The 12,621-nt window shown below is 40.9% G+C and overlaps 1 protein-coding gene across 1 annotated transcript; it reads right to left on the minus strand.

Moving 5' to 3' along the window:
* Nucleotides 1–954: 954 nt before the first annotated feature.
* On the minus strand, nucleotides 955–10,586 carry calm3b (calmodulin 3b (phosphorylase kinase, delta)). The gene is made up of 6 exons (XM_024394447.2): nucleotides 10,188–10,586; nucleotides 5,972–6,002; nucleotides 5,672–5,815; nucleotides 5,383–5,489; nucleotides 5,019–5,154; nucleotides 955–2,613 (listed from the first exon to the last, which is right to left on the minus strand). Exons 1-6 carry the CDS (start codon nucleotides 10,188–10,190, stop codon nucleotides 2,585–2,587), a joined length of 450 nt encoding a protein of 149 aa, XP_024250215.1. The 5' UTR covers nucleotides 10,191–10,586; the 3' UTR covers nucleotides 955–2,584.
* Between the last annotated feature and the right edge of the window lie 2,035 nt (nucleotides 10,587–12,621).

Below are 12,621 nucleotides of genomic sequence, written 5' to 3' on the forward strand. Positions count from 1 at the left end.
ATTTATTTCAGTTTTGATTTCTTTCATCACATTCCCAGTGGGTCAGAAGTTTACATACACTCAATTAGTATTTTTTGAACATCATTACAGATAAACGTGGTACCTTCAGGCGTTTGGAAAATGCTCCCAAGGATGAACCAGACTTGTGGTCTACAATTTTTTTTCCTGATGTCTTGGCTGATTTCTTTTGATTTTCCCATGTCAAGTAATGAGGTACTGAATTTGAAGGTAGGCCTTGAAATACAGCCACAGGTACACTTCCAATTGACTCAAATTATGGCAATTAGCCTCTCAGAAGCTTCTAACGCCATGACATTTTCTGGAATTTTCCATGCTGTTTAAAGGCACAGTGAACTTAGTATGTGAACTTCTGACCCACTGGAGTTGTGATACAGTGAATTATAAGTGAAATAATCTGACTAAACAATTGTTGGAAAAATTACTTGTCATGCACAAAGTAGATATCCTAACTGACTTGCCAAAACTATAGTTTGTAGACATGTGGAGTGGTTGAAAAACAAGTTTTAATGACTCCAACCTAAGTGTATGCAAACTGACTTCAACTGTATGTGTACGATAAACATTGATACAATTGTTTACATGTCAAGTCTAAGCCAAACCGGGCTGTTGTGCACAATTGAGGCAAATGTCGGTTTTGTTGCTAAACAAACCAGTCTATGGAGGACTGCTTCTTTTAGGGAGTATCTGATATCTGGGATCCTTGAGACATCCCTACCCTATTTGAAGTTTAAATTCAAGTCTTAAGTTTTGGGTTACGTGCCAATATGGCTGACCGGTGGCTTTAAAGCCTCTCATTGTCCAATACATAGCATCAGCAATCTAGTGTTTGGTCTTGATTGTCAACTTCTGATATTCAGCAACCACAGAGTTCAACTAGGTACAGACCATAACACAAGATACACAACCGCACCTCTGATTCAGAGGGGTTAAATGTGGAAGACAGTTGGGTTGTCCCCTTTATTGTACAGTAACCATGGACAATAAGTTCTACAAATGTGTAATTAAACAAACATTGTTACAACTTGAAAGAATACAGCAACAAAAGGTAAAAATACTGCCTGATCATATTCTTGATAGCATTGTCAAATACTTGCTTTCATTGCACAATGAGGATAATGAAAGACTGGAGTCTTTGTATAGAAACACTGGTCAAAGAGTTTAATTAGCAAGAAAAACTGACATGAGTTCAGCAATGGAATGCATAATCTCATTCTCCCAAAACAACTTACAACTTTAAAGGGCAGGGGAAAGAGAACATGACAGCTAAACTGGCAAAGCATTCAAAAATGAAACAAAAAGATCATGAACAGAAAGAAAATAACATTCATGACAGTAAAAAAGTATGGGAGGGGGAAACTGAAAATGGATGCAAACATGAAAGGTGGTAGAGCTGAATATGTTGTGGTCGGACGCATAGTGCAGCTCCAACACAAGACAGTGACTTCAATCACATACACACAAGTTCGGTACAAAACCACAACCAGCAGACTCTCAAAAAACTTGGATTCACCCTTCCACAAGCGACATTGAAAAACAGGACAGGTGGGGGAAATGTCTTTTTTTGTACAGGGGTTCCTTTAAAACCCACAATAATCAGTGGCATTTGCTTGGGGAATGAATATCCTAATAGTACATGACGTTGAGAGCAGGGTTCAAGTCCATGGTCACTTTTGACCCACTCCGTACTTGTCGAAACAGTTATGCCTTAAATCTTTACCCATAAGTAAAAAGTACATATCAAATTAGTTGATTGTTAAAAACGGCATAGTTTGTCATGTCAAACAAGACTGGTGGTGCTAAACAGAAAAGCCTGCTGTAGTAAAAGAAACATGTTAAAGAAAAGTTGAATCAATTTTATAATGTCTGGACAAAACACATACAGCACATTGGGGTCTTTGTACAACTATGTTTACTACACCCAAACAGTCATCTTTGCAGCCAACTAATCATGAGTTTGTAAGCATGCATTTAAGTCAGGTCATATGTTAAAATATACATTTACTTAATGTCACAATTTTAAAGAAACATAATATTGTTAAACACACATACACCAAACATGCGCATGGAAATACATTAGGGTTTGTTTTGTTAAAATCCTGTCAACTCCCATCCTGGTTACTCTGCGCACATTTCTAAAAGATAAATATCTACAACCTTAAGTTGCAGGAGAATGGGCCATATAATAAAAGGGATGCAAGCAGAGAAGCACAAAAACGGTGACAAAGAAATAAAGCATGCACTTCTCTTTCCATATACATTTTAGCTTAAAAATCCTGTTCACTTGTTCAGACACCATTAGTATATGTAGATTTACCTGTATATGCAACAAAAAAATATGGGGGAAAACCATAACATTTAAAAAGCAGTGTAAGATAAATAAATCAAAGAAAACAGCTTACACAGGTGAGCCTGAATCAAGAAAAATGGACAGGGGGGGGGAAAAACAACCAAAAGCAAAGCAAAAAAACAAAGTAAGAGGATGGTTGTGAATGCTTGTTGAGTGTTGAGAGTGCTGCCCACTGTTTGGTCTTGTTTGGTGAAGGGGTCCTTTGGGTTTCACATTTTATTTTGCAGTCATCATTTGCACAAATTCTGAAAGATAAGATTGGAAATATTACAATTGGTTGTCCATTCTGTAGGATACTACATGTCTAAGCTGACAAGTGATCGACACAGGAACACAAACAGCTGGGTTTGGCCAAATGTGTGGAATTCTGGGATTGGGCCTGAACATATGGAGACAGTAAAGTTACAAAAAAAAAAACATCTCAGGGGCTGTATATTTGTATCACAGAATTGTGGTATAACACCATGTTTTTAAAACAGAGCTGTGTTCTGTTATTCAGCTCAATTATCCACACCTCTAATGATGGTGGAGAGCATGACTGAGTAAGACACTTGGATCTCTTGATGTGACGATCAAATATATTTCCGCACCCAGCTGCGTATCATTCATTATGCTTTTCAATGTTAAAACATTTCATGAACATAGGATGTCCCAACAGTTGGCCCCGTCTGCACACAGAGCCACTTTTCCACATTTACATTTGATTACGGCAATATCATGGGCACTGACATTTGTCAATTGTTGCCTTAAAAATAAACCGTTATCAATTACAGAAAACTGATACTAGGAAATGGCAGAGCAAAGCCTATCAGAAGGATGATCAACACATACAGTGGGACAAAAAAGTATTTAGTCAGCCACCAATTGTGCAAGTTCTCCCACTTTAATTTATTTGCAAATTATGGTGGAAAATAAGTATTTGGTCACCTACAAACAAGCAAGATTTCTGGCTCTCACAAACCTGTAACTTCTTTAAGAGGCTCCTCTGTCCTCCACTCGTTACCTGTATTAATGGCACCTGTTTGAACTTGTTATCAGTATAAAAGACACCTGTCCACAACCTCAAACAGTCACACTTCAAACTCCACTATGGCCAAGACCAAAGAGCTGGCAAAGGACACCAGAAACAAAATTGTAGACCTGCACCAGGCTGGGAAGACTGAATCTGCAATAGGTAAGCAGCTTGGTTTGAAGAAATCAACTGTGGGAGCAAATTATTAGGAAATGGAAGACATACAAGACCACCGATAATCTCCCTCGATCTGGGGCTCCACGCAAGATCTCACCCCGTGGGGTCAAAATGATCACAAGAACGGTGAGTAAAAATCCCAGAACCACACAGGGGACCTAGTGAATGACTTGCAGAGAGCTGGGACCAAAGTAACAAAGCCTACCATCAGTAACACACTACGCCACCAGGGACTCAAATCCTGCAGTGCCAGACGTGTCCCCCTGCTTAAGCCAGTACATGTCCAGGCCCGCCTGAAGTTTGCTAGAGAGCATTTGGATGATCCAGAAGAAGATTGGGAGAATGTCAAATGGTCAGATGAAACCAAAATATAACTTTTTGGTAAAAACTCAACTCGTCGTGTTTGGAGGACAAAGAATGCTGAGTTGCATCCAAAGAACACCATACCTACTGTGAAGCATGGGGGTGGAAACATCATGCTTTGGGGCTGTTTTTCTGCAAAGGGACCAGGACGACTGATCCGTGTAAAGGAAAGAATGAAATGGGGCCATGTATCGTGAGATTTTGAGTGAAAACCTCCTTCCATCAGCAAGGGCATTGAAGATGAAACGTGGCTGGGTCTTTCAGCATGACAATGATCCCAAACACACCGCCCGGGCAACGAAGGAGTGGCTTCGTAAGACGCATTTCAAGGTCCTGGAGTGGCCTAGCCAGTCTCCAGATCTCAACCCCAACCTCAACCCTCAAAATCTTTGGAGGGAGTTGAAAGTCCGTGTTGCCCAGCAACAGCCCCAAAACATCACTGCTCTTGAGGAGATCTGCATGGAGGAATGGGTCAAAATACCAGCAACAGTGTGTGAAAACCTTGTGAAGACTTACAGAAAACGTTTGACCTCTGTCATTGCCAACAAAGGGTATATAACTAAGTATTGAGAAACCTTTGTTATTGACCAAATACTTATTTTCCACCATAATTTGCAAATAAATTCATTAAAAATCCTACAATGTGATTTTCTGGATTTATTTTCTCATTTTGTCTGTCATAGTTGAACTGTACCTATGAAAATTACAGGCATCTCTCATCTTTTTAAGTGGGAGAACTTGCAATTGGTGGCTGACTAAATACTTTTTTGCCCCACTGTATGATCAAAGGGGATATGATGGTTAAAATAAGTCCTTTTTACTGTAACAAATGACTCAGCCACTCTTCCATTTTGACATAAAAGGTGTGAAGAACGTTGTCCAACTGAAGAAATAATACCTGAAACAACCTGTTCAGAAATATTGCTATGACAACAAAACATGGCAAGTTAAAATGCATGTTTTTGAATAGATTAAATCTGGTTTGACAGCATTCATTTTGTACAATTCATGCCTTGTGTATGGCCAACTGTCTGACTGATTCACAATTTTCTGGCTAACACAAGTTTGAGACTAGATAGAGAAGATGCGGAAACAGACCTTCGTAGTTGACCTGTCCATCTCCATCGATATCAGCCTCCCGGATCATCTCGTCCACCTCCTCGTCTGTCAGTTTCTCACCAAGGTTTGTCATAACATGACGCAGCTCTGCAGCACTGATATAGCCGTTACCATCCTGCAACACAATAGAGACAGTTTTAGTTTAGTGTTAACATGCAGATCGTATTACTGAGTATTTCCTTAATATTGAATGTCAAATAATCATGAATTTGGTCAACTCCAGAGAGGTTTGAGACATCCAATGGGAGTGATGGGACCCATTGGTTAATATTTTAAGTGCTATGACTGGCCAGTGTAAGACATTTGAACAGTCTCAAATCTGACATTCCCCGGTTTGGCTGACCTTGTCAAAGACTCTGAAGGCTTCTCTGATCTCCTCCTCACTGTCGGTGTCCTTCATCTTCCTCGCCATCATGGTCAGGAACTCGGGGAAGTCAATGGTTCCATTTCCTGTGGATCACAAAGCAAAATTCTCACCGGAGGAAAACAATGATCCTTACACAATGTAGGTCTTTCATCCCAATCATCAGATATTGCATCAGAACGTTAACAAAAACACTCCATTGTGTGTATAGCCTGTGTGTTCATTTGGTGGGAGAGAAATGGAGAGCATTTGTGTTAGTGTGTCTCACCATCAGCATCCACCTCATTGATCATGTCCTGCAGCTCTGCCTCTGTGGGGTTCTGTCCCAGTGAGCGCATCACGGTGCCCAGCTCTTTGGTGGTGATGGTGCCATCTCCATCCTTATCAAACAGCGAGAACGCCTCTTTGAACTCTGGATGGAAAATCTAGATTGTCACTCTCCAGTCTACATTTCCAAAATACAACATTTCACTACACCCATCTAACGTATGTGACAATAAAACAGTGTAATATTGACTTAAACATCTAAAAGACCTCAGTCATGTTTGAGCAAAAATGGCCATCTTACCAGCGATTTGTTCCTCTGTCAGTTGATCTGCCTGAAAGTAACACATTGTGAATGACCACTTGATTTGATTCCCCCTTTCTTGCACTTGAAGAATCTTCTAATTTCTTTCAAATGCCACCCAAAACATTCTAACCCAAGAGTTTATTCCCATATTTTGTCATAGGATACAAAAAGAATCTAACTACCACTTTACAAGTTAACTCTGAAAAATGTAGTTAATTTAATCTTATTGTCTTAAGGTTCCATGACTGTCCACACAGGGCATCTGAAGACACAAAACACATTTATGATTATCATTACATCTTGGATGTTTTATTTAACTTTTGAACAGCTGTGGTGCTCCCTGTCAAAAATGACCAGTCATTAGAAATGAATGGGTGAGACTACAATGTGTATAAAATTGAGTTCAGGCACATTCTCATTCAGACAGACACTTCCTCTCCCAAACCCCTACATGCATGTGTGTTTGAGCACACACACCTCACTCACCTTCTAGGCTTCCATGGCAACCCCCACGGGAACCTTAATTAACCCAATAGAGCAGGGGTGTCAAACTCAAATACCCAGTGGGCCAAAATGTAAAACCTGAACAAAGTCACGGGCCAACATTGAACAAATTAACCTTTTAATATGGACCCAAACAAGTTTTGCTTTAACATTGAATATGGAACAAGCATCGCTTATTACCATACAATATATAATTTAATAGTGGAGACATGCAAAATCGAATTTCAAATGAAAAAAACACAATGGCATTCATTTATTAAATAAATAAAATGTAAATAAAAATTGTATGCCTCTTTTCTATTTGCAGCCTTCTGATTTAAATACCAAAATAAACTTTTTCCACTGGCTAATAATTTTACAAATAAAATGATAATAAATCAATCAACCATTCAAGCCCATGCCTTGTAGCAAGAAAAAGTGCATAAAGAAAACGTTAATTATTGCACACTGGTCTAATCTGATGTTCCCAAGCCAGATACCTGGCATCTCTTCTTGGATGCTAGTTCATCAATGTCTGGGCTCAAGCTCTGAGCTGAAGAAATCCTCAGTATCGAGCGAAGATGTTCATCAGTCAGACATCTCCTGTGAGTTGTTTTGGTCATCTTCATCGAGGAGAAAAGTTGCTCGCATAGATAAGTGCTGCCGAACATGGAGAGCATCTGAGCAGCTTGGGTGCGGAGCTGAGGCATTGTGTCAGGGATGAACCGTGGAAACTGTGCGGCGCCCACAGCATCATACTTTGACTTCAGCGTGTCGTTGCACTGGAGTTCAATCAGCTCCATTTGGATGTTGGTTGGTGCATTTTCCACATCAACTGCGAAGGGATTACTAAGCAGTTCAAACTTGCATTTCTGGGCATCGAAGTCGGCAAATTGCCGGCTAAACTCAGCGGCGAGAACACTGAGTTTTTCAGCAAACTGTGCGCATGGGAACACGGCGGTAGAGATCTGCGCTTTTATGGATTGGCAGCAGGGAAAACGGCAAGGGTTTCCTTGCAGCATCTGATTCTCCCACAGGCACAGTTTAGTTTTGAAGGCCCTCACTGCAGCGTACATGTCTGTGATGATGCGCCCCCGCCCCTGAAGCTGCAGGTTCAGCGCATCGAGATGGCTCGAGATGTCACAGAAAAAGGCCAGCTCACACAGGAACTTGCTCCCGGAGCTCTGCTGTATCCTTCCCTTTGGTTTCCAGGAATTTACATATTTCCTCACGCAGCTCGAAACATCTGTTCAGTACTTTTCCTCTGCTTAGCCATCTCACCTCTGTGTGATACGGCACATCTGCGTATTCCGAACCACACTCCTCCAGAAAAGATTTAAACTGGCGGTGATTTAGACCTTTGGCTCTTATAAAGTTAACTACCTGTGTTACTGTGGTCATAACATGTTCCATCTTCAGGGCTTTGGCACACAGTGCTTCCTGATGTATGATGCAGTGGTAAACAGTTAGCTCACCTGCACAGTTCTCTTCCCGCATCTTCTCCCGAACCATGCCCACCAGTCCACTCTTTTTACCGCACATCGCTGGTGCACCATCTGTCGTTAATCCAACGAGTTTATCCCACGGCAGCTTTATTTCAGTTACACATTTGGAAACCTCCTCAAAGATTTCCTTTCCTGTGGTTGTGCCATGCATTGATTTGAATCCTAATAGCTCCTCCGTAACACACAGATTTGAGTCCACTCCACGGATGAAGACTGACAGCTGAGCAGTATCAGATGCGTCGCAGCTCTCATCCACAGCGAGGGAGAACGCAACAAAATCTTTTCCCTTTTCCATCAGCTGGTCATACAGATTGGTGGCAAGATCACATGTGCGATCAGCTACTGTGTTCCTGCTCAGGCTCACGTTTGAAAATGCTTGTTTTTTTCTCTGGGCATACGAGGTCACAAACCTTCATCATGCACTTTTTCATGAACTCTCCCTCATTAAAGGGCCGGGCTGATTTTGCGATCTCTGCTGCCACTATATAACTAGCCTTTACAGCAGCCTCGCTTTGTGATGTGGCTTTTTTAAACATATTCTGTTGTGAAACCAAACTTCTTTTCATCTCCTCTACTTTCTGGATCCTTTGAGTCATGTCCAGGTCCTTGTATTTGTCATGGTGTCATCTAATGTTGTACTCCTTACTTACAGCCACGTTGACTCCACAAACAAGACAAACAGGTTTGTCTTTTACATATGTAAACAGATATTCTGCCTCCCACTTGTCCAGAAAGCTCCTGTTTTCTGCCTTTCTTTTCGCCATTTTTGGGAAGGGTTAGCTCGCTGACAGTTGTAGCGTCTATGTTGCTATGACTACTGTCACAGAGGAGAGAGCGTTTCTGGGTCCTGTCCTGATTGGCGCGTGAAAACAGCAGAGCATTATGGGATTCGTAGTATTAGTGGTGAATGCGCTGTATAATACCGGCGGGCCAGCTCTAGTAGTAATTTGGTATTGTCTCGCGGGCCAAATTTGGCCCACGGGCCAGAGTTTGACACCCATGCAATAGAGTATTTCCCCCACAGGAACCACATGGGTTGGCATTCTCAAAAACAATCGCAACATTTTTTCAATAATATATAGTACTTTTCTCACAGCTCTGGTATATAAATATTTTTTGAGGCCTTGCTGATGACACTGGTGAGGAAGAAAGTCCTTGTTAAACTGACAAAGTAGTCTGATAAAAATAGCACAATGTTTCATCTGAGTATTTGTTATAGTCAAAACAATACATAATCATTTTTTTACTCAAAAATAAGTTGTATGAGCTCAGGTCAATGAGGCCTACAGGTCATAAATATAAGTTCAAAACTTGTAATGTTCGCAATACCCTAAGTTGATAAAAAGATCTAACACAACATTAGGTGATAATATATGTATTTATAAATCAGCTATAGTGGGGCAGTCATTTTGGACCGGGACCACACAATTAATTTACATGAAAAGAACACAACAGGAGGGTTAAGTTGTATTATTGTATCACTAGTTATGTTTTGTCAAATTAGACCGCCATGGTCCATATTTGGTGCAATATTAGACCAGGCGACAGCACAGTGCCTTAGGTAGAAAGCAACACATTGATTCTGGGGATATCCGGTCTGAAATTAGCCACACCATACAAGTAAATGTTAGTTAGCGGTCTAAAGTCACAACACTTTGACGGCACCAACTACTGTAGCTAGACACTACTAGCCATAAACGGCATATACCATCCCACCTCGCCCTGTTAGCGCAATATCAGCACTTAAGGATAGGCCTGGGCTAGTTAGCTACACAAAACTAGGTAGTTAGTGACTAACTACATGTAATTAGATATTTAGCTTACTATCGAAGGTAAATGTCGAGCAAAGACGACAGTGACAAAACAAAGTGTAGTGTTGACAAACAGCCATAGCTGACTAAGGTTAGCTAACCAGCTTGTTTCCTCGGCTAGCTAACTGGCTGCCTATGTCGGACACAACTGACGTAAACTAGTTAACGTTAGCTAAATGAGTGATTGACGAAGATGTCTAGCTAGCTAACAATACATGTAACGTTACTGTAGCTCGTTAGCCATCATGTGTGTAACCAACAAGTCTGCCGTGCTGGCTGTGGCTAACTAGCTAGCCAACACTCATTGCTAGCTAACGTTAGCTAGTCTAGAGATATGGCTACATATGCATATAAGCCAATTCTACGAATCCAACATATTAATTTAATCGGACATTTACAGCAAATGGAACTTACCATGTTGCTATGTTGATTTGATATTGCTAACAATTTCGCGTTGGAGATATGATAATCAAATTTTCCACACAGTCATCCGCGCCTTGCGCTCTTTGCCGCTTCAAAGTAAGTATCACTCCGCGTTGGTTTAGATTTCAAGCCGGACACTGCAATCCCTAGCAACTCGGCTGTCACTATGGTGTCCGTGCGCCGAATAGAATTTTTTTTAAACAGAGGGGCAGAAATGTGATTTATCTGCAACCTGGACTATCCTTCTAGTCGTTACTAAAAAGTGGCGGTTTAAATTATCCAATCGTGGTCAATGTTCGTATTTTAAAACTTTAACTACACAATAATACTAAATCTCTGTTTCCCTTTTCTTTGGAAACGTAAACTTGCTCATGTCTATGTTTGAATGAGAAACCCAGCGACTTTATACGGGCCACACTGAGCAATAGCGCACACCAGCTGACCCAGTAAACGGGAATAGATTGGGTTTCAGCCACCTGCAATGCGTCAGGGAGTTCTCGCAGGGAGTGGAGAGGCTGTTCCTATCTTAAAACCACAGAAACACTTGGCTAAATTTACAAATTAGGATCAGCAGCATAATGTTCAAGAAGCATACACGATTCTGTATAGCCTAGTCATATTGCATAGTAAGCCAAACATGGCTATTTGGAAACCTATTTTTAGCGCAACCTGACTGTAGTTTGCACAGAGTTCCAATGTTTCTTCAGAGCAATCATCTGGACTGGGTGAATTCAAATAATTGCACATTTTGAAGTGAACAATGTTGCAAACAGTATGCCCCTTATTTGTTCTATAGTAGAAGGGCCCTGTTTAGAGATGGAATACCTGTATTGCATGTCGAGAGAACAATTTGAGAAATTCTAAGATCGTGCTGTTCTTGTAGGTTTTGAAGTCCAACTCATTAACACACGAGACCAGCTTAATTTAGAGCTAATTTGACCCCAATTAAGAAAAAACGAAGAGTTTGAGGTAGACAAATGCAGAGCTAGAAACCCCTTTGGATTTCCTGGAAGGAATGTTGACAGTTAGCACCCGCAGGACTACCTGACACAGAAAATCAGACAGGCAGAAAAAGAAGACACGAAGACACCTTCTCAGAAATATAATCCCCTTTTTAAGATCTCATTGTTGCTGTCAGTGTTAAGGTGTCCTCATCGCTCTGCCGAAATTGTGTGCAGCAGATCTGGTGTCAGTGACGAGGCTCTCGGTTTTCATCCCCATCAGTCATCACAGAGGCCCTGATGCATTCTCCCTTCAACACCCCCCATTTCCATCACTCATCCATACATGACAACTACAACCATTATGAAATCTGTGTTGTGCTTATATAATACATTCCTTCAAAATAATATATATATACAGTAGCAGTCAAAAGTTTGGAAACACCTAAAGGTTTTTTCTTTATTTTTACTATTTTCTACATTGTAGAATAATAGTGAAGACATCAAAACTATAAAATAACACATATGGAATCATGTAGTAACCAAAAAAGTGTTAAACAAATCAAAATATTGTTTATATTTGAAATTATTCAAAGTAGCCACCTTTTGCCTTGATGACAGCTTTGCACAATCTTGGCATTCTCTCAACCAGCTTCATCTGGAATGCTTTTCCAACAGTCTTGAAGGAGTTCCCACATATGCTGAGCATTTGTTGGCTGCTTTTCCTTCACTCTGCGGTCCAACTCATCCCCAGCCATCTCAATTGGGTTAAGGTCGGGTGATTGTCGAGGTCAGGTCATCTGATGCAGCACTCCATCACTCTTCTTCTTCGTCAAATAGTCCATACAAACCCTGGAGGTGTGTTGTGGGTCATTGTCCTGTTGAAAAACAAATGATAATCCCACTAAGCGCAAACCAGATGGGATGTCGTATCACTGCAAAATGCTGTGATAGTCATGCTGATTAAGTGTGCCTTGAATTCTAAATAAATCAGTGTCACCAGCAAAGCCCCCCAACACCATAACACCTACCCCTCCATGTTTCACAGTGGCAACCACACATGCGGAGATCATCCGTTCACCTACTCTGTGTCTCACAAAGACACAGTGGTTGGAATCAAACATTTCAAATTTGGACTCATCAGACCAAAGGACTTATTTCTACCATTCTAATGTCCATTGCTTGTGTTTCTTGGCCCAAGCAAGTCTCTTCTTATTGGTGTCCTAGTAGTTGTTTCTTTGCAGCAATTCGACCATGAAGGCCTGATTCACGCAGTCTCCTCTGAACAGTTGACGTTGAGATGTGTCTTTTACTTGAACTATTTAAGTTTAAGTTTATTTGGGCTGCAATTTCTGAGACTGGTAACTAATGAACTTATCCTCTGCAGCAGAGGTAATACTGGGTCTTCCTTTCCTGTGGCGGTCCTCATGAGAGCAAGTTTCAACATAGCGCTTGGTTTTTGCGACTGCACTTGAAGGAACTTT

This window comes from Oncorhynchus tshawytscha, linkage group LG30 (genome assembly GCF_018296145.1).
Source record: "Oncorhynchus tshawytscha isolate Ot180627B linkage group LG30, Otsh_v2.0, whole genome shotgun sequence".
In the NCBI taxonomy this organism is placed as follows: Eukaryota; Metazoa; Chordata; class Actinopteri; order Salmoniformes; family Salmonidae; genus Oncorhynchus; species Oncorhynchus tshawytscha.